Source organism: Pinus tabuliformis, chromosome 9, assembly GCF_031772625.1.
Source record: "Pinus tabuliformis cultivar Carrire ecotype Pingquan chromosome 9, CPIR1, whole genome shotgun sequence".
Classification (NCBI taxonomy): domain Eukaryota; kingdom Viridiplantae; phylum Streptophyta; class Pinopsida; order Pinales; family Pinaceae; genus Pinus; species Pinus tabuliformis.
This window is the reverse complement of record NC_142307.1, coordinates 1,240,854,299-1,240,878,066: the sequence shown is the minus strand read 5'-3', so window position 1 is coordinate 1,240,878,066 and position 23,768 is coordinate 1,240,854,299. Positions and strand designations below refer to the sequence as shown.

Genomic DNA, 23,768 nt, shown 5'->3' with positions numbered 1-23,768 from the left:
GACGAATCCTTAAAAACCGTCTTTTCACACAATCTCCAGACCTTGTCTTACTACAAGAATCCAAATGCTCAGCCAACGGCATAGAAACGCTCAAGAAGCTATTTGCAAAAGACTTCCAATGCACAAGCACAGAAGCCATTGGGCAAGCAGGAGGGCTCCTAATATTCTGGAACAAAAGAAAGTTCTTTCTGCAAAATGCACTATCCACAAAGCATTCGCTATCAATGATCTTCAACATGCCAGAGTTCCAACAAACGATATACATCACCAATGTGTATGGACCTCAGCGAATTGAGGAGAAGCTCAAGATGCTGGAAGACTTGAACGAAATCAGAAATCACCATGGGGCCAACCACTGGATCCTAGGCGGAGATTTCAACATGATCACCAACCTAGCAGAGAAGAAAGGGGGTCTAAGAAGATTAGATAGAGATGCGGAAGCTTTCACCACTTTCATAGTAGCAACTAAACTCATTGATGTTCCCACAGTCAATGGTCTACACACATGGAATAATAAGCAGGGGGGAAATCGACAGGTCGCATCAAGGCTCGATAGGTTGCTCATATCGGAATCCATCATGCTCCATAATCTAGACATGGAAGCCAACATTCTGCCCATTGGTGGTTCAGATCACTGGCCAGTTCCGCTGCACTTCACCAATATCATAAAGCCCCAAAACTGCCCTTTTAGGTTCGAAAAATTCTGGACAGACCACCCAAGCTTCATGCAAAATATACAAAGTTGGTGGACCCAAACCTCTGTTAAGAGCGACAACATCATGTACATATTTCAGCAAAAGCTCAAAAGCATTAAAACAAAGCTCAAATGCTGGAACAAGAACACTTTTGGTAACATTTTTCAAGCCAAAAAAGAGCTAGAGGAAAAAATGGCAGACCTCCAGCAATCAATGATCAAGGATGGGCCTAACAAGGATAGACTAGCTCAGGAATCAAACCTCCAAAAGCAATGGGAAGAAAGGTTAAGACAAGAAGAGTTGCTATGGAAACAAAAATCGCAGGTGCAGTGGCTAAAGCATGGGGAGCGAAACACAAGCTTCTTCCATAAATCAACCATCTAGCACAGAGCCATCAATCGCATTCTATCTCTAAAAAAGGATGATGGTGCCAAAGTCTCAACCAGAGAGCAAATAGGATCAGAGCTAAATCTATACTTTCAATCATTTCTCTCTGAGCCCAATAAAGATAGAACCCTAGCTATCAACAAAATCACCAATGTTATTCCCCCCTAGTAACAGAGGAGAAAAACTCCCTCCTCTTAAGAAAATTCACTGAGCAGGAGATCGAAGATGTCGCATTCACCATGGCCTCTGACAAAGCCCCTGGACCAGATGGCTTTACAATAGAATTCTTCAAAGCCTGCTGGCACATTATCAAAGCTGACCTTATCAATCTGATAAAGAACTTCCACATAACCAAGAGAGTGTTGCCAGCTATCAATGCTACCTTCCTCACCCTCATCCCCAAATCTAATCATGTTGATTCTCCTGACAAATTTAGACCTATAGCACTTTGCAACGTCATCTATAAAATCCTCTCAAAATTGACGGCCACCAGACTTAAACCCATCCTTCCCTTAATCATTTCTCATGAGCAGTCTGGATATGTTGAAGGAAGACAGATAACTGACAGCATCATTCTCAACCAGGAGGTGTTGCATTCTATAAAATCTCAAAAAATCCCGGCCATGCTCATTCAACTTGACCTCTCCAAGGCCTTTGACAAAATCAGCTGGACATATATCAGAGAAATCCTCAAGGCTTTCGGCTTTAGTCAGATTTGGATAAAATGGGTAATGGAAATGGTCTCGGGCGCCTTCTTCTCAATAATGTTGAATGGAGGCCCCTTACAACCATTCAGACCATCCAGAGGCATACGACAAGGGGATCCTTTGTCACCTTTTCTCTTTGTCATCATGGCAGAAGGCCTAGGAAGATCCCTATCCCAAGCGGTCCAAACAAATCAGCTCAAAGGCATCAAAGCGGCGCAGCAGGGACCTTTAGTGACGCATCAGCAATTTGTCGACAATACAATGCTGATGGGAGCCCCCACAGTGAAGGAAGCTCGAACCTTCAACAAGGTGCTAAATACTTTCATGGAAGCCTCAGGTGTGGAGATCAATCTATCTAAATCCAAATTATTTTTCTTCAACACTTCTCTTCCTCTGCAGAGAAATCTCAGCAATATTCTCAAGATTCAGAGGAACTCCCTTCCAACCAAATACCTCAGCATACCTCTCTTAGAATATGCCCCCAAAGCTACAAATTGGGAAGATATCCTCAACAAAATGAAATCTAGACTAAGCAGCTAGACTCATCGAACCCTAAACATGGCCAACAAAATGGTACTGGTGAAATCAGTGCTTCAAACAATGCCGGCCTATATGCTCTCAACCCTCGCAGCACCCAAATCAGTCTACAAATCCATTCGAAACATCCAGAGGTCCTTCCTCTAGAACGGAGATTCAAAGAATCGCAAATGGGCCCTCCTCAAATGGACAGACATTTGCAAACCAAAGCTAGCAGGAGGTCTGGGCCTAAGAGATCCTTAAATCCTTAGTAAGGCTATTGCAGCAAAAATATGGTGGAGATGGGTAGAGAATCCTAATTCCCTCTGGGGAACATTGTGGAAAGCAAAGTACACAAACCAAATACAGGACAAAGATCTCATCAGACTCACAGGCAACACTCAAGGCTCTCCCCTCTGGAACAAAGTATGGGAAAATCGACACATAGTTCAACAACATTGCTTCTGGGAAGTGCAACAAGGCAACGCTGCCCTATTTTGGGAGGATGCCTGGCAGCAACTCCATCCTCTGGACCACCCAGATTGGGCTACACTCAAAAATGAAATGCAAGGGGTAGGGCTAATAAAGGTAGCAGATTACTGGCAACTTCAAATAGTGTCCACAACCTGGCAAAAATGGCTAGCCAAAGATCAATGGCCAACCCAAAACAACAATGGAAACATCGAACAACTCCTTCTGCAGCTAGAACACTGCAGAATCCTCACCTCAACCAGGGAAGACTTTTTGTGATGGGGAAACAATTCAAAAGGAACTTTCAATCTAAAGGAAGCATATAAAATTAGCGCTGCTTCACCAGACTGGCAACCGAACCCCAGATGGCACGCCCTATGGAACAGAGGCAATTGGACCAAAATAACTCTGTTCCCTGGCTCGTCATGCACAACAAAGTGCTCACATGGAACAATCTACAGCGACGGGGCTTCATTGGACCATCCAGATGTTCCCTTTGTGAGAATGAAAATGAAATGCTCAACCACATTCTCAATACATGCCCCGTAGCCTGCGCGGTATGCGATGATATGGCTTTTATCTTCAGGCAAACCGACAGAAATAGAGACTCGATTGGTCTTACCTTGAGCAATTGGCGAATAACCATGTCCAACAACAATCTGATCAATAGAGCATGGAACCTTATTCCGGGAGCTGTGGTTTGGATCCTATGGAAAGAGCGCAATGCTCGAATATTTAAAAACTCTGCGATGATAGTGGACAGGTTAATGGAAAAATCAAGGCAGTTAATAACATAAACAATCCACGCCATGGACATAAAGCAGCAAGAGGGGAAACTGTCTCCAAAGGACCATAGGATTATCCAACTCCTCAAACTCCAAGCCCGGACTAATCACACAGGCAGGAACCATACCACGCAAGCAGTGAAGCGGGACAAATGGGGAACACCACCATTTCCAGCGTTCAAACTAAACTTCGATGGCGCATCAAAGCAAAACCCAGGAAAAGTCGGGTATGGCGGAGCAATCAGGGACCATCTGGGGAACATCCAGCTCATCTACCATGGAAATCTGGGAAATAACACCAATAACGCTGCAGAACTGATTGCTCTCATCAAAGGCATCACCCTGGCTAACCAATACAAATTCCTACCCCTGATAGTGGAAGGAGACTCGGAGATAATCATCAAGATGATGAGGAAACTTCAAAATGGCAAGTAGGTGGACAAGATCACCCCCAGCTGGAGGCTCTCGGCAATTCTGAAGGATTGCAGGTCCATCTCACCAACATTCAAGGCATCACCTTTCAAGTAGTCAGAAGAACTGCAAACAAGTTGGTCGACACCATAGCTAATGCGGGCGTTCAGTCCAATGGTGAAGACTATCATATCCTCTGGCAAGACCTGAAGGAGGGGGAACTCAGAGAGAAATGCTATACCATAAACAGGGCAAACCAGCAAGCTTAGCGAAAGCTAGGTTACTTGGATTCTTCCAAATATCCTTTCACTGACATCTATCTAAGCTGTAAGAGATCCACACAAAAGAAAAAAAAAAAAGAGAGAGGAGAGAATGAAGGCAGAGACTAGACCTGCTAGTTTTTCAAAAGCAGACACAGGGAGGTCCCATCGACTCCCACTCTGTATCATGTATTCTATTTGTATTTTATTAATTTAAAGCCTCGTTGAACCTTACAAAAAAAAAAGGTCCAAAGAAGTAAGACGTCCTTTATTTACTGGAGTGGGTCTTCGGGTATACAACTACAAAGACTTTGTATCTTATTCTTTGAGAATAATTGATGTGCCTTGTAGCCATTTTTAGTTATTTTGATCATGGAATGCATCATGAATGGATGCTAACTCAATATTATAATATTTTTTTAACAGTGACAAGTGTTGTATTCACAGCAGGAAAAAAAATGTAGGTAGCCCACCTCCCCCCAGGGCTTCTACCCGTAGGTTGTATTATTGCTTATGCTCATAAGGAATAATATACTAAACTAGATTTAAAATATTTAAGGTAGCCAAGTTCTTACTATGAACTACAATATGGGAATTGTAACTCATTTCTACTTTACTATCATTCTTGTGAATGAATATATAGACAAAGTCAAGGCAGAGATTTATACAAAATCCCAACATTTTCTAATATAGACAATAACTTATATGTTAGAATTGACTGGCTTGTTGCTTTATCTAATGATTAGCAACCATGCTTTCTTGGTTGGGGGTTTTTCCATTTGATATTCACTCTACTCTATGTATTATGTGTGGGGTTATCATGGCCCTCTTTGATCTTGCTAATATGGTATATCAAGGATTGATTCAACTCCTCAATAACTCAATTTCTCCTTTGTTGCAACTATCTTAATTTTTTTCTACTCACCTTGTGAATAGATGTTGATTTTCTACACAATTTCTACTGCGCTCACCTTCTCCATCAGGTACCCCATTGACCTAGATAAAATTGTATTAGTTTCCTTTAACTTTCCAATTTTCTCTTTGCATTCTGAGATGTCAGATCGCACCCACCCAACTTCTCTGTCCATAACTGATCAATTGGGGCAGTTGTTACTCATTTTAGAGTACTTGGGATACTCCAAGATATTCTTGAGGTTGATAATAGTTGAGGATGTTTCTATTGACCATCCTACCTCTGTGAGTGTTTTTCTTGGAAATCTTAGGAATCTCATGAAAGGATAGGAAGTAATTTCCTTATTTCCCTTTACTAACTATCTTACCTATTTCAGTCTTCTCTTCATTCTTTAGGTCTTACATGCTTTCTAGGCCCTTGTTGTTAGTTATCTATCTAATCATCTCGCTTTCTTTTCCATCTTTTTTCATAAGCTAATGTGACATTTGGGTGTGTGTCAGCTATCCATATTGATTTCTTTCCTCTACGTCTATTTCTCTATCGATCTTATTTTAGCATCCTTGGACTAGTATTGACATGAGGGAAGCATCCATCCAATCCTTTCTCTGTTGTTTCTTATTTCTATTAACAAGGATATGTGATTGTTACCTATGGACCTCAAATATTCTTCAAGACCCTCAGTTATCCCATACCCAATTATTTTGGAATTTTTAACCCTTCGAGCATTGTTACTTCTTCAGCTTTGTTGTTGGTAACTGTTATCAAATCCCATGACATTTTTTTTTCTTTTTTTACCTCTTGGGTCATAATGACACCTCTTGATCCTCCTACTCCCTGCTTCTCATTTGCCACACCATTGGAGTATAAAAAGGTGTTTTTCTGCAATTACTGAGGTATTAATGTTGCAATGTTTGGGTCCCAGTCTCCAACTTCTTGGGGAATTTCATGCATCTTTGATTTATGGTTGACTACAGAACATTTGTCCAATCTTCTTCTAGCACCCTCAGTTCTACCATATCCAATGTTAATTCCATATTCGCTGCGACATCCACTTTTGTGCTTCTGTGTTACGGGTTCTTGGGACTTGTAGGTCACTAAATAGTTTCTAAGTGTATCAAAGCTTGTTTTTCCAGTATTAAGAAGATAAGATATGACTCTCCTATGGAGGTAATATTTCTTGGGTATTAGTGTGCCTAGAAATCTTAGCAATTAAATGTTGCTAATGCTTCTGCTTCTGCTTTGTTGTTCATAGCTTTTCTTAAACCTAATGAAAATTCTACTTTCCTATGGAGGTAATCTTTCCCTTGGTTAGTGTGCTCAAAATTCTTAGTCCTTAAAGTGTTGCTAATGCTTTTTCTTTGTTGTTCATATATGTTCATAAACCCCATGAGAATTTTCTTTTCTTTTTAACCTCCTGGGCCATGATCACACCAACTGCTCCTATAGCTCACGTATTTTCCCTTGTTATATTGAAGAATAAGACTAGCAATTTCCCCAAAAGGTGCAAGGAGACGCCGATAGGATTTTTTTTTAACTGAAAAGAAAAATTCTAATAATAAATCAATTATTTATATAATAGAATATATTTATATGAACAGAAAATTTATTTAGAAGTATAATTATAATTATAATAAAGTATATTATATAAGGGAAAACATATTTTTCACACATTGCTACTACTATCTTTGTGGAATGAGATTCATAGATGCAAGTTAAATTTAGGATTTTATATGTTTCAGTTGAGGATTTATACACTAGAAAAATTAATAAAGTTTGGAAAGGGAATGGATTTTTACGATAATGCATAATGATTTGATTTGACAACCTATTATTGAAATACAAGGCATTTTAATTTTAATTCTTTTACAAACCATCCAATACTCACTTTCAAGAAACTTTTCCATTTTACTAAATTGTAGTAAACCTATCAATTTTTTTGAAAGAACTCATTTCAAATTATAGATAAAGTAAAAACCTATGCTAACTAAAAAGGATCTTTGGAACCATAAAATTCCTAGTGTTTAAGGAAAATCCTGAGTTCAAGGAATGATGAAGGTACTTTAAATTAAATTAGGTAGTTTAATGTTATTCTTGTGAGGTTTAAATGTATGGCTTAGGAATATCAACCTTGAGTTTTTCATGGTACATCTATATAATTTTGAAGATTTAAAAAAAAAAAAAATATTCAGATGGTCATTTTTTACCTTCTCAAGATTAATCCATCAGGAGATGTAATGTAAAAGTATGAATAAGATAGAAGAAATGATGCAAGGAAGGGGATATATTTGGAGTTAAAATTATTTCTAAGTGATAAAGTAACTCATGCTTCATGACCGGAGTGAGAGAATTTGTTTTGGAAGATCTGCTTCATAGGTGGCTTTGTGTGTTTCAGATTTTGTTGTATTACACAATGAAGTGGAGGGAACTGGGAAAATTTAACCATGGAGGTTCTTTGATGGGCCCTGCCCTACAATTTAATGTATGAAAGTTGGAAGTGCTTTCATCAGTAGCTCATGAGTTTGAATTCACAATTTAGTGGAGGAAACTAGGAAAATCTAACTGTGGAGGTTCTCTGATGGACCCTACAATGGACTGTATGAAATTTTCCAGTGTTTCAATGAGTAGCTCATGAGTTTGAACTCCACCATTACGTGATGTAATGTTAAATCTAGTAGAATTTCAACAAAAACTTCATTGTTTTAGTGTTTCAGTTCACTCAAATTTCCTGAAACATTAGATTTCATGGCACCTACAAGAGTAGTGATGATACTTGAATAACTATTCATAAGTTCATAACACTTAATATATACAATTTTTTTTAATCATAAACTAAGAAATATAAATATATCACCCTCTCAAAATTTTGATTGATTGCTTCACACCTGGATAGAAAGGAGATAGACAAGAATCCTCAATATGTCCAAGTTGTGCCTACTTAGTGGTCTGGAAAAGTGTTGAGAAATCATTGTAGACCTTCTGAGGTCTTCATGCAAGGAGATACAGTGAAAATCCATATTTATTAAGTAGACGAAACCAGTTTATTATTATGGATAATTTTCCAGGTTTAACTTTTGGCTAGAGACTTCAGGTGACTATGAATAATGAATCAAACTGTAGAATCTTTTTTGTGTCTGAGTGATATATTAGCCCAGGTTATATTCAGCAGGAATCTGTCTTTCAACTTGTATTAGGAGTAAATGAGATAATATAATTCATTAAGGGGGAGTATTTATTGAATTCTTCAAGTATTTTACATAATTAAATAGCACTGGAATGAAATTGCTACAGAGGCTAGAAACATCATGTCAACTTGTGTAACATTTCCTTGTACAGGCTTGCATGGATGCAAGCAGTACCACGGCCATGTACACTAGAAATTATGATGATTGTAGTTGAAGAGACTATGTCTCTTTGGACCATATATTGATATTCATATTGGAACCAAAAACACAAGCAATAACTATCAAAACTAATGTTACTCATATTCTCTAAAACACGGACCTCCTATTCCTGAAATACATGGAATTTTATTTTTAATATTCTTACAAACCATCCAATACTCACTTTCAATAAACTTTTCCATTGTTAATTTTTGAGAACTCATTTGATAATTAAAAACAAAGTAAAAACATATGCTAATTGAAAAGGATCCTTCAAACCATAAAATTCCGAGTGTTGAAGGAAATTCCTAAGTTTAAAGAATGATGAAGGTTGTCCCTTCATTACATAATTTTATGTGGCATTCATCATGTTATGAAATCTTGAAAGATTCCTTCTGTAGAACAAAAAATATACTGTGAAGAACTTCAAATCATAGGCACTCCCAAAGAATCAATATTTCAAGGATAAAGATGTAATTCCTTCAATGATGAAGCCCAAAAAGAACGTTATCAATATAGACGTTTTCAACCTTGATTAAATTAGGTAGTTTAATGTTATTCTTTTCAGGTTTAAATGTATGGCTTAAGAAGTTCAATGTTCAGCATAATTACAAAGTCAAAGGAGAGTTTATGAAAATTTCTCTGGAGTTTAGGACTACTACTTGTTGACTTCTTGGTCATGCATTAGCAATCCTCAACATCTAACACAAGATTTAATGGGATTGAAGAATATGGATTGATTGAATTTGCCTTTGATAAGACTTCAAAACCAAATAACAACGGTGATTGTAAGCATTACATTCCATCTTTGTTTAGAGATAGCACACATATTTATCTAGTTATCATAAGAAATAGAGGATCCTGTTTTAACATATGCCCATTGAAATTTTTATCAAACTTACATACCCTAATTCATATTGGAAGACATTACATATATCATATGGAAGGGTTCCAAATATATTAGTATTAAAATGTAAAACGATAATTTATTTTGTTGTTTCTTTAATAGGATCAATGAAGTGAAAAATCTACAGGGAACAATGTTATTGCTCTCTTCTTCTGAGCAACCTGCAATCTAAAGAAAAATATTATTGCTACTTTTGAAAATTACGGATTTCATTCCAGGCACCACTAGATTTTGATTGTTTCCTTCTCCTCCCATATGTATAATCCCCATTATTTAATTTCCTATATCCAATTCCTTAGCAATCTCATCTTACAAGGTAAATTTTCACGCATGATTTCTTAGATACTTGTGGGTTTTTCTGTTATGAAACCAGCTCAAGAAAATATAGAAAAGATATATCAATGCCTTGGAATTCAGCCTCTTCGAGGGGGAAACCTCCTTTACATTAAATAAATGAACAATTATTGGATAATACAAATGAAAAAACCTCCTTTCTATATATATGAGTCTAAGGAGTCACAATATAATCTAGTTGACCTAACAATAATAATATAAAGCCACAAAAATAACAATAGAGGGATTCTATGGGGCATAGAAATAACAATATGGGGGGGTAATAGGGGCACAACAATATAAATAAGGGGTATAACTACAATAGTAATGGGGTAATCACTAGTATTATAGGGACCCAACATGCCCCTCTCCTTCAAAAAAGTGTTGTCCTCAAAGCTTGAGTAGTTCTGGATACTTCTGCATAAAATTCTCATCCTCCCATGTGGAATCTTCAGCGGATAACTTCTTCCACTTGATAAGATACTCTGAAATTGATCGATTTCATAGCTGTCGAGTTCTTGTTTCTGTGACTGCTTTCGGTTCCAATATAATTTTTCCTTCCTCGTCAAGTTCTGGCAATATTGTTTGAATTGGGAGCTTGTCGCCTATAACCTTCTTTAAACATGAAACATGGAAAACTCGGTGCAATCGAGAAGCTGCAGGAAGCTCCAATTTGTATGCCATAGTACCAATCTTTTGCAACACCTTGAACGGACCATAATACTTTGGTGATAATTTATTATCCTTCTTAGCTTGCTTTAGGGACATCAGCTTATATGGTTGTAGCCGTAGGAATACCCAATCACCTACATCAAAACCTCTTTCACTGTTATGTTGATTTTCCTGTTGTTTCATTCTATTTTGTGCCAACACGAGGTTATCCTTTAAGAGTTGGAGGACTTGTTGTTGATGTTCGATGTGATGTTCCACTGCCTGAACCTTAGAATTTTCTCTTAAATGTGATGTGATGGATGGTGGTTGATACCCATAAAGTGCCATAAATGGGGTCATTTTTGTTGCTGTATGGAAGGAAGTGTTATACCACCATTCAGCCAGAGGCAACCATTTGACCCATTGTGTCTGTTTATTAGATACAAAGCAACGAAGATATCCTTCCAAACATTTGTTTACTATCTCAGTTTGCCCATCAAATTGAGGATGATAAGATGAGTTGTGAGCTAACTGAGTACCAAGACAAGAAAATAATTTTGTCCAAAAATTTCCAGTGAAATTGGGATCTCAGTCACTTACAATACTCTTTGGGTTTCCATGTAGCTTTTGAATTGTTTCCATAAATGGAGTAGAAACTGTATTGGCTTTAAATGGATGTGATAATGCACAAAAGTGTGCATACTTGGTAAGTCTGTCAACTACCACCATGATGACACTCTTTTCCTCAGACTTGGGTAAACCTGTGATAAAATCCATTGAAACCTCCTCCCAACGTTGGCTTGGAATGGATAAAGGTTATAATAGACCCTGTGTTTTAATTGTTTCAACTTTATTTTGTTGGCAATCCAAACATTCCACCACAAACTTTTGAATATCCGATTTAAGGCCATCCCAAAAAAATTCCTTCTTAACCCTGTGGTAAGTTTTTAAAAATCCCAAGTGCCCTCCTAAGGGAGAAGTGTGCAATTCCATAAGAATCTTTTGTTTTAGCTGGGAATTCTTACAGAGGTATAAGCGATCTTTGTACCATAACGAATCAGTTTTCTAGCTAAATGTACCAAAAGTACTGGAATCTTGTTGTAGCTTTCAAATAAGTGCCCACATTTCTTCGTCATTCCTCCATTCCTCCCTTGCTTCGTTTATCCAATCTGGTTGGATAATAGAAATGGCACACAACAATGCTTCCACATCCTCATCCTTTCTTGAGAGTGCATCTACCACCACATTTTGCTTCCCTTTTTTGTAGATGATTTCAAAGTCATAACCCAACATCTTTGTGACCCACTTTTGTTGCTCTTCAGAGGATAATCTTTGTTCTAAAAAGTATTTAAGGCTATGATGATCCCTTTTTACCTTGAAGTGTCTTCCCATTAGGTAGGGTCGCCATTTCTTAAGTGCATGGAGAATTGCCAACATTTCCTTCTCATAAATAGCTTTGCTTAAAAACTTTCCCGGGATTGGAAAAATTTCAAAAGCAATGGGTCTTTCATATTGCATTAGAACAGCACCAATTCCATTTCCTGAAGCATCACATTCCACAATAAAGGTTTTTGTGAAGTCTGGTGTAGCTAAGATCGGTTCTTGTCACATTGCCTCTTTAAGATGTTGAAAGGCCTTTGTTGCTTCCGGAGTCCATGAGAATGAATCTTTATTCAATAATGTTGTTAGAGGTGCTGCTATTCTCCCATAATTCTTAACAAACTTGCTATAATACCCTGTAAACCCAAGAAATCCTTGCAGATGCTTTATGGATGTGGGGATTTTCCATTCCTTAATGGCTTTAAATTTGCTAGGGTCTACCTTAACTCCTTCATGAGATACAATATGACCCAAATATTCCACCTCCTGGACTCCAAAGAAACATTTGGATCTTTTTGCATATAATTGTTTCTCCTCTAATAGTTGTAGCACCCAGTCAACATGTTCAACATGATCCTTCGAAGACTTGCTGTAGATTAGTATATCATCAAAAAATACTAACACAAATTTTCTAAGGAATGGTTTGAAAATTGAATTCATCAAACCTTGAAATGTTGAAGGTGCATTGGTAAGGCCAAAAGGCATGACCAAAAATTCATAATGACCCTCATGAGTTCTAAATGTCATTTTCGGAATGTCTTCAATCTTCATTCTGATTTGATGATATCCCGAACGAAGATCCAACTTGGTGAATTAAATTGATCCATGCAATTCATCCAGTAATTCATCAATGACAGGAATGGGGAACTTATCTTTAATAGTGAGCTTGTTGAGCTCCCTATAATCCGGACACATGCGCCATGATCCATCCTTCTTGTGCACCAATACTACTGGAGCTGAGAAAGAACTTTCACTCGGTTGAATTATACCAGCCTCTAGCATTTCTGCAACCATACGTTCAATTTCACTTTTTTGGACATAGGGATATCTGTACGGCCTAATGTTTGGAGGAACACTTCCTGGAATCAGATGAATAGCATGATCATGATCACGCATAGCTGGGAGACCTTTGGGAGTCTCAAATACCTTGGAATGATTATCCAAGACTTTTTGGAGATCTGGAGAAATAGATGATTCCAATGTGGAAACATCTAGCGAACATAATTGTTCAATTACACCTCTTTGTCCTTTTTTTAGAAGCTTTGTCATGCCATTAGAGCTGATTATCTTTCCTGATTTCCCTGCAATACACCTTAATTCAACTTCCTTTCCTTCCGTAGAAAATTTGATGAAAATTTCTTGAAAATTAAAAGCTATTGTACCCAAGGATTGTAGCCATTGGACTCCTAGTACAACATCAGCACCTCCCATTGGAATGGAAAGCATTGGGCTAGTCAATACATATTCTCCCATGGATAGCTTGATATTATGGCACTTTCCAAAGCAATTTATTGTTCCGCCATTTGCAATCATCACTTGACACTCGGGTGCTGGATATAGGAAGAAATTCAATTCTTTTGCTACCCTACAATGAATAAAATTGTGGATGCTTCCTCAATCAATCAACACTATTACCTTTTTCTTCTTGATTTGTCCTTCTATCTTGATGGTTTGAGGAGTGGCAATTCCCGCCAATGCATTACAAGATATGGTCGGATTTATTTATTCTTCATCTAGGTTTTTCTCCTGGAGTATATCCTCTTCTTTTGACCTTTCTTGCTCCTTTTCTTCTTCCTCTTCACAATCTATGTAGAATAATTTCTTCTCAGCACACTTATGACCATTTGTGTATTTTCTATCACAATTGTAACAAAGCCCTTTTTCTCTTCTTTCTTCCAATTGTTGTGGTGTCCACCTTGTAGGATGTGGAAGACTAGGGGCAACAACACTTCCATCTTTATAGTTGTGAATGGTATGCTTCCTAGTTCCATAATTTTTCTTTCCATTTTTCTTGTTAACCTGAATGCCTTCTCTAATGAATCAGGTTCCCAAAGGCGAACATCATGTTGGATATTATCCTTTAAAGACCCTATGAACACATCAATCCTATGCTCCTCTAGAATATCTTTTACCCTTATGTTCAATTTTTGGAACTCCTCAATGTGCTCCATTATTGAACCCTTTTGTTTGAGACTTATCAATTGGCTAAAAAAAGGGTTGCTTTTTGTATCCTCATAATGTTCTATCAATTCTTCCGTAAAAATTGCCCAAGTGATAAATTGTTTACGAGAACAAAGCCATTGATACCATACAAACTGATTTGGTTCCAAATATACAGTTGCCATGCGTACCTTTTGTGCTTCACATTATTGAGATCGAAGAATTGCTCCATCTGTAATATCCATGTGGCGAGATCCTTGCCATCAAACTTCCTCATATCGATTTTTGGAATATGGTGATTCTTTGATCAAACATTAGCGTCTACGGAATCATGATTAACATTTCTTTTGTTCTCATCATGAGTTTCCTTTACTACCTTTTCACCATTAGTAAGTATTTCTTGTAGAAAATTTGTCAAATCTGTCTTCAAATCTGCCATGCCTGTCTTCAAATTTGTGTTCAAATATATCTTCAAATTGTCCATCTTAGCTTCCATGCAATTCATCTTAGCTTCCATGCCATTTATCTTAGCTTCTGTTAACTTTTCTGAGAGTGATATTTGTTGCACTTGTTCTTGTAATTTTGATATATCATGTAGCATTTCTTCCTCTTCTTCATGAGTCATGCTAGAGCTTTCAGGTTCCTTACTAGGTGTTTGCATTTTCTTTCCTCGGGGCATCAGTTACTAATAATAATTCTCTACTATGCCCTTTGAATTCCTTCAAAATAAATTTTCAAACCAAGCTTAAGAAAAAATTTAAAAAAATCTACACACTTTTTTTCACTTTGTAGGAGCTTGATATTGCCTCTGATGTATATCTGTACTTTCCAATCATCTAGTTCTGAATTTGTGACCTGTAGCAGCTCTCTGTGTCCTCTTTCCAATGCCACCAGTCTAATCCAAATTGTATTCTCCAAGAAAGAGTTATGCACAATCTCCCGAGATGACCTGATTATAGACCTTTCCAGAAGAGCGAACTTGTATGAAGTGCCACGTGTACAATTTTCGATCTTTGGTTCTGAAAAATATATAAAAGAAACTACAGTCCGTCCTCTTTCTATACCTTCTTACAAAATTTCAATCTGATTCCTAGAGAGAAGGTTATGACGATTTTCCCCAGGTCACCTGTTTTGAATGTAATTCAGGAGTCTGCAAAAAGACCAATTTCCTCAGATCATATCTCCGCAAATATCACGCGAAAAGCTCTGAAATTTGGACCCAAGGTTCAATGCAATTTCTTCTCAAATGGGTTTTTTTTGTGACTTCTGAAACTTCCCAGAAAAAAGTTATAGTGAAAATTCCACGATGACCTGTTTGGAGCAGAGAAACCCTAGAATCCAAAGCTCTGATACCAAATGATATGAAACCAGCTCAAGAAAAGATAGAAAAGATAGATCAACACCTTGGAATTCAGCCTCTTCGAGGGGGCAACCTCATTTACATTACATAAATGAACAATTATTGGACAATACAAATGAAAAAACCTCCTTTCTATATGTAGGAGTCTAAGGAGTCATAATATAATCTAGCCGACCTAACAATAATAATATAAAGCCACAAAAATAATAATAGAGGGATTCTATGGGGCACAAATAACAATATGGGGGTAATAGGGGTAGAACAATATAAATAAGGGGTATAACTACAATAGTAATGGAGTAATCAATAGTATTATAGGGACCCAACATTTTCTGGCACTGTATTAAGGATAGATTCTTGTATTTTATTTATATTTGATTTATCTTTTATATATGGTTTTCCATTCCCTTTTCATTTTAGAAATATCAGGATAAAATTCTCTCTGTGTTATGTATTATGTGGGTTGTTTGTGGTATGTGGGCTTTGCATATGATTCAAAATAATGATACATTTGGCTGATAAATTCCCTTGAAACTCCATCAGTTCCCAGGGAAATGGTGGAAGTGTCGTATATCAACATAACTGACGAGAAGAATAGGTTTCCTCATCATGTAATGTGTTTCTCTAAACAAGCTCTCGTTATTGGGTAGTAAAGTGAAGAATCTAGGCATTTATTAGATCCTCTACATCCACCGTAAGGTTGTAGCAAAGCTAGATGCCTACTACACACAAAAATAAAGAGAAACATGGCCTTTTAATATCACTATTGGATCTATCTGTGACCATCTCATATTTTTGAATCAAGGTTCCAACAATGGTTGAATTGTTGCCACAGGGAGCCTTTTTGTGGAGAAGAAATTCCTCAGAGCCTGAAGATGTTGTTGTGGATTCATCCATTAGAGGTAATCACTTGAGTCAAAAACTTATGGGTTTCTTGACTGATTAAGGGATACTCTTGTAACCATCATCATGGATAAATAACAAATATGAAAGTTTACTGAGATATCCACATGCAATATCTATCATAATTAAATTCAATTCAAGATTACTTGAAAAATGGATTCTATGGGTAAACATTTACCATCCTCTTTGAGAGTTGTCGAATTTATTTCCAAGTAGCTCACCCTTATCTTCCTTTTGTAAGATCGGTGCAATATTTCATGTAACAGATGATAAAAAGGAGTTTGAAGCTTAATCCAGTGCTAAATTTAGCATAACAAATCCCAGAGGAAAATTGTTATATATTGAAAATTAAAGTCAAGATAGATATATCCACAATTAATTCCAATTAACCAAAAAAATTTCTTTGATGATTTGCCTTTGAATAAACCTTTTCCAATTTTGAACTTATCAAATGAAACTTTGTTAGTATTCATTGAAGAGAACAAGATTTGAAAGGAATTTGGACATATCCAACATAGAGATTGATCTAACTGCACAAAGACACTAGGTAGCAGACTTGGCATTAGTGCTATCAACAGACTTGGCTTTAGTTCCATTGACAAAATTGGCATTAGTTAAAATTTAGAAAGGCATAAACCCTAGTAAGCTCTGATGTCAGGGATCACAAACATTAAGAATTTTAGATTTAATAAAAAACCCCAATATCATAACACCAAGGATTTTATATTTCAAGAAAATCCCAATATCATAAAAGGTGAGTGGAAAGAAAACGGTTGTATATTCAATTGTCAATTATGATTATTTAATTAGGCAACGAACTGTTGAAACAATTTAATATATTCTCATATTTAGTAGCCACATTCTCATTCAAGGTATAATGCCTTTTTTTGGCTTTGAAAATCTTACAATGAAATGTATCCTGAACTCAATTTAATCCATACCTATTTGGTACACCCATGTTTTCCTAGTGTTAATAGGCATTCACTTCAAACCGTAAACCCTAAAACCCTAGAGAATAAATCCAGATTGTCAATTTTATCAAAAATCGACACCATACTTATGAAAATATACTTTCCCACTTTGTGTATATGAACACATTTAGTTTTCTATCAAAAAATCCTATTGTTCATATTACCAAAAAGACTAAAATCTCAACATCCTGCATTTCATGAATCATGGGTAGTTCAATTTCACATCAACTAGAGAGTGGTTGGAGTGGTTTGGACCATGGTCAGTCTGTAGATCATGGGGAGGTTCAATACATTTACTCAATGTTTGATTCTCAGCATACCCTTCTACAATTACACTCCAGATGGAAAATTGGTTTCTTTATACCCGAACCCCAAAAATAACAAAAACAAAAAAAATGGAACTTGTGTTATGCAAAATGAACTTCAATCAAGTTATTGAGACTATTATATCATAATTATAATGGTCAGCTGCAAACTGAGCTATGGATTGGTGAGAAGCATGTTTAAGACTTTGTATTTCACACTAGTATGGTAGTACTCCTAAGTCCCTAAAGTTGCACACTTTAGAGAAAAAGAAAATCCATAATGCTCACAGTCAAATATATAGTCCCATAACTATACCAGTAGAGAAGTGTTAGATTTGATTATAAGAATACAACTTTGAATGACAAGATGAAAAACAAGACAAAAATCTTGCAACTTGGAGACAACTACCTTTAAGTAGGATCATTTGTTTAAGAAAAATGTAGCCCAATCTTTCAGCAACCTTTTGTGAATAGTTGAATGCATTTTGAAATGCATGTGAATGGTTGATGAGAATATTATAACTGGGAGAAGATGGATTATTGTGCATAGACTCAATCATGACATATTGACAACTCATTATACCACTACAACCATAATGACAACATCATTCTTGAGATATATCAACCTAACTCCACTAATAGACATTTGACAATCACCATTACACTTTTAAGGAATGCCTCCTATTGTGAGGATAATAGGCTTTCGTTAGAGAAGGTATGTGAAGGAAAAGAGGTAATGGATGAATATCTACTATCATAATCTAGGCACAAAACCGATGATCCTTCAAGAACCCTCATGGTGAGTTCTCATTTTTCTATTCAAGCCAACCCCCTCATGGCGAGTTCTCATTTTTCTATTTAAGCCAACTCTTGCATTTCTTCTTTCTACATGGCTCTAAAGCTTTAATTGAGTGCGAATCCTATACATGAGTACCCTTTAGACTCTACTCGCACTAATGCTTCAAATGTGGAAGTTGCATCCCTAACATGAACAAATAGCACTAGTTCGATATAACTTAGTTTAAGTTATTAGGCTTTCAGAATCCATCTAAGAGTATTACAAGTTTTCCAATATGCTAAGAGTGCTTATTATGCTACAATGTATTGTAAATTATTTTGACAAAAAAGGAGATAATAAGGGGATAGGAACTGGCCTGTTTGTGTCCTTTCTATCAATGATTGTTTTTGTGTTGATAGAGGTTAAAAGAATCAAGGAAAAAAAGGGCAATGGACTCATAGATATTCCCAAGGCAACAATTCAATTCAGAATTTCCCTATTTCTTCCACAATATATATTATTCGGAATATCTAATGTAATTAAAATGGTAGGATTGTAGCAGTACTTTTATGATTAAATGCTAGACTATATGAGAGCACTCAGAAGACAATGTGGTGAACTGAGGTGACAACAATCTATGATAATTTTTTATACCTGAAGAGAATTTACAGGTAGGGGATTATAGTTCTTTGAATGTAAAGAAATTCCATGAGGTTTTCTTCATAAGTATTTCAATTTATAATTGAATCTCACGTGCACTTAATGGAATTCACAGCCACTGCCCAAATAAGGCAAGGTAAAGAGACACAAAAGCTATATCACACATTTCTGGAAGGTCGTAATGAAACAATGAGAGCCCTTAGAGGTAAACAAAGATGAAGCTTTTTTTTTTCAGATGTGTCATCTAGTTTTGTCTTGTAAGAATTTTCTTTACCTTGTTGACATTTAGAGTTTTACTAATTTCACATTTAATTATTTTGTAGTCATGGAAACTGTCAAAGAAATGTCAGCTAGGATTTTAGTACCATGGGAAGCCTTGGTATGGGGTTGGTTCATAGTGCAGCAAATCCTCCATTTGTTTTTGGAAATAGAGAAAGAAAGTTCGATGGAGCCTTTAACCAGACTGTTCAAATGTGTCACAACAAACATATATAAAAGCTAATCATACATAAGGTTCCTATAATTTAAGGAGAAAGCGGAGCTTTCTATTTGGAGGTTGTAAGTGGTCTTTCAATTTTTTCATTCAAGTGGAATAATCCATGTTTACAATAGGTTTACCAGTTATAATTTTCTCTGGTTGAATAATTTAAGTGCAGAGAAATTATTTGTTAATCGTTATGTCTCCATGGTGATTGTTTTTTGTCCAACAGAAGGCAAGACAAACTTAATTTGACTGATAAAATTTCCTCTAGTATGATCCTTTTCCTAATATATTTTATATTGTAGTAAAGCAGAGGGTACTCTTTTCTAGCTTCCAAGTTCCTTATTTTATTTTATTTGCATTGTCATCCTTTCTATGGTTAAGCAGCAATACATGTAGTGAAAATGTATCCACTAGGGACACAATTATCATGTGTAACAATTCTAATGACTTCGACAATATGGTACGAATACAAGATTTAGAGTGAAGACTGACGAGGCTGACAAAAAGGAATTCCAGGAGAAATTGGTTGAAACATAAAATGTTGCACTTCAAAGTAGAAGCATGAGATAATTTGAGGCCTGCGGATAATACTTCCATTCTTGTGGTGGGATCATTTCCATCTCCAACCAAGAAAGAATGTAAAATGAAGTTAGGAATGTTTCCACCTTGAATTGATGCTTCAAATGTGGAAGTTTAATTCCTAGCATGAACAAATAGTGCTAGTTTGATATAACCTGGTTTAAGCTACTAGGCTTTCATAATCCAGCTAAGAGTATTACAAGTTTTCCAATTTGTTAAGAGTACCTACTATGCTACAATGTACTGTAAATTATTTGGACAAAAAATGGATAATTGAGTGCATGGAATACTTGTAAATAGGATAATTGCCTTCACAAAATGTTTAGTTTCTTTGCAAAGGGAAATATCATGTGCTATTGCTAGAATGTCATTAATTCTCACATGCATGGAAGAAACTACATTATTTAACGTTTCGGCCTTCAGAGGAGAGATGAAGAATTTTCCCAAATAAACAAAATAGCTACCAAAAGTAGAAGAATAATGGAATTAAGTGAGAAGAATGTATATCCTGATCTCTCAAATAAACACTACGCAATAGTAACAACGACAAATATGCCAATAATTAAAACTCTTCTCCTCCATAGCATCGCATCAGCAACCATTCCTTCGCCAAGGGGATTGACCAAAAACAAAAAGATGTAATATCTACTCTGGCCCTCAGTGTAGGAAAGGTCTAGTTCTATGAAATAATGGTGGCCTGAACATATGAATGTATAAAATTTGCTTGGAAAGATATCAATTATTGTGAAGTTCGTCCATGTAACTTGTCTATTGTTAGAACTTGGGACTTATTTTCTAAGGTGCATTTTATTCATAAGTGCACATTGAAGAAAAAAATTAAGCTTAATAAAAACAAAGTAGAGAACATGTCATTCTGCAAATATTCTATAAATTTTAAATGCTCTTTAGCTAGCCAATAGATTTCAAATGTTGAATGTTGGACAAGTTTTAAATTGAAACTAAGACCTGACCTGATTCAACAAAAAATAGAAACTAAGAAATATATTTTTTAGAGTAATGAAATCAATGTAGACTACATCTATTGTGGTGGAAGAGATATTCACAGTTATTCAGGTTTTAAATTTGAACTCATGCACCAGTACATAGAACACACACGTCGATTGGACATGAATAGGAAGCCGGTGAGGATCAATCTAGTGGCCTTTTCGAGCAGTTGTTAGGTTTCAAGCATTGAAAATGCAAGAGAGACATAAAGAAAATCATGGAAACATCAAGTATTGTAAATTATGAGAGACCCAAAGAAAATCATGCAACCCAATGTTAACAGTTGATCATGCATCAAGGAAGTAAATGCGTAGAGTAAAATTTGGCCAATAGATACCCGTGGAGAAAGGAAATGAAACATGAGGGAATTAATGAAATATAGGAATAAATGTTATCATTTCCTTTATTTTTTGTGGTGATGGGGACCTTGATAAAGCACAAATGTCATTTTTAGACAATGGGATAGATGTCATCCCAATAGCAAGTGAGTAGAAAAAAGTTGACTTAACCATTTTTAAGAAGAGATGCTTATCAACATAATGAAGTTATTTTATGCATATTATAGTTCTAGTGTCTCCATTTATGGGTGCTAGCCTCCTTGTTTGGGCATCTTTGGGGTTGGTTGTTGAACATTAGTTTAATCCCAAAGGTTCAAGAAATGTAGCCAGATTTCTTTCCTAACCTCCAATGGAGTTGTCAACCTTTTCTCTCTATAGTCTGCATTGAGACTATAGTAATGTCATGGATTTTGATGCCATTTTAATTGGACAGGTTTCCTCTTATGGGAAGATATTTCTATTTCTTGCCAACCGTTTCTTACACAACAAAATTTGAGAAATTGTTTCTGCAATGAATCCAAAGACAATTTTTGTGTTGTTCCGGGTGAATTTCCTGTTTGCGGGTTTGACATAAAATAGGTTCAAACTAGATATTTTGCTTCTACTCTGTAGGGTCTCTTATATATACCATCATTTTTCTCTTTGCGGTATTATTGGAGTCACTTTCCATGGTATGGATGAATTCCTTTTAGATCTTGAATGATTCCTAGCAGCTTCTCTTTTACCCCAATTATTTTGGGTGTACATTTTGGTTAACTAGAATTCTTGACCCAAGGAAAATTTTGTAAGGGATGTTGTGATCTAGTGAGAACCATTCAACCCTACTTTGTAGGGTATCAGAATCCCATAGGGAGGCTACTCCCTCTAAACAACCCTCTTGATTGATGTCGAATTCATGTCTTCCCTTCCATACAGATTTTATTAGTTATGAGAATATGATTTATTCATTTTATGTCTCTTGAAGGAATATTTATACCAAATTTTTTTATGTCCCTGATCTCCATATTGCTAGGATATTAGCTTTGTATTTTTTTTTTGTTTAAAGTTGGCCCTATAGGCTTAAAGAAATGTTAATTGTGAGCCATTCACATTGTTTTCCATTGGTTCTTCTTTCTATTCTTTGTGACTTATATTTTTACAATAATTCACTTGTAGGCATTTCAACAATTTATGGGTATTAATACTATAATGTATTACAGTCCTACTATTGTGGAGCTAGCAGGATTTGTTTCAAATCAAATAAATTTATTACTTTCCTTGTTTGTTGTGGAAATAAATGCACTTGGCACAATTCTTGGCATATATCTAATATATTGGTGTGGAAGAAAACTGCTACTCCTGAGGAGCTTAATCGATTTTTTTGTCGCTAGCCATTCTATCTGGAGCATTTTAATTGAATTCTATTGATGTGTCCATTGTTGACATTAAATAGACACTAAAAGAAGGTTTTGATTGTCCAACACTCCTCAAATTTAGTTGACCTCTTTAGAACTACAATGGTTTCTTAACTGCTGGGTGTGGCTTTTACAAAGCCTCTAGAAACAAGGTAAGGGCACACCCCATGTTCCTTTCTCAATGTGATAGGAATTTCCGCTGGAAGTGGATTTTATTCACTTTGTCTTACGCAGTTTACAGAAAAGATAAAAATATGGACTAAAAAGTAACTCTGTTAACAGACAGCAAAACTAAGCACCTGAAAAGGTTTTGTGATCATAATTTTGTCTGGGATAAACTTATTGAAAGATTGATTTCATTTACTTAGATTTCTTATCTTAACATATAGATAACAATGTAAACTTTGAAATGAGAACTGATACTGTTACCCGTTTCGTAGAGATAGGAAAAAAGTGACCTGATTTTGAAAAGGGGTGATGCAGAACACACATGTTTTTTTAGAGCATAGTTTTTCGCACTTTAATTTTTTTTATGTACATTGCATTTAAGAATGGTAGTGATTTTCATGCTGATTTAAAAAAAGTGGTAATTCTGCATTAAGACTCTTTTTTTGAAAGACCTATTTTTTTACTTTAAATTTTCTAATGCATGAAATGTAAATAATTATTTTGTAAATTTAATAATTTTTGAAGTGGTCGTTTTCTTCATATTTTCTTGTTTTTATTTTAATTTTTATTTTTTGTAGTGAGATATTTATTGTTTTGCATTTTTAAATTAGAAGGTCGATATTTTGAATTTTCGATATTCTACATATTTATACATCCTTAATTAATTTTTCAAACCACATGAAATAATTTTTTCTAAAAAACAATATTTTTTAACAATGGACATAAAAATAACCATTTTAACATAAATATAACCAAAAAACTACACGTTTTGATAAATTTTTGCTAAAATTGACATGTCAAAATCATAATTTTTATACGAAAATTTTAACTATAAATGGTTAAATAATAGTTTTTTTTAATGAATTT

General features: G+C 35.7%; 1 protein-coding gene across 1 annotated transcript; it reads left to right on the top strand.

The window, feature by feature from the left end:
* Positions 1-236: 236 nt before the first annotated feature.
* Positions 237-1,079, top strand: LOC149153056 (uncharacterized). The gene has a single exon (XM_089443676.1). The coding sequence runs from the start codon at positions 237-239 to the stop codon at positions 1,077-1,079; it is 843 nt and encodes a 280-aa protein (XP_089299802.1).
* Positions 1,080-23,768: the final 22,689 nt, after the last annotated feature.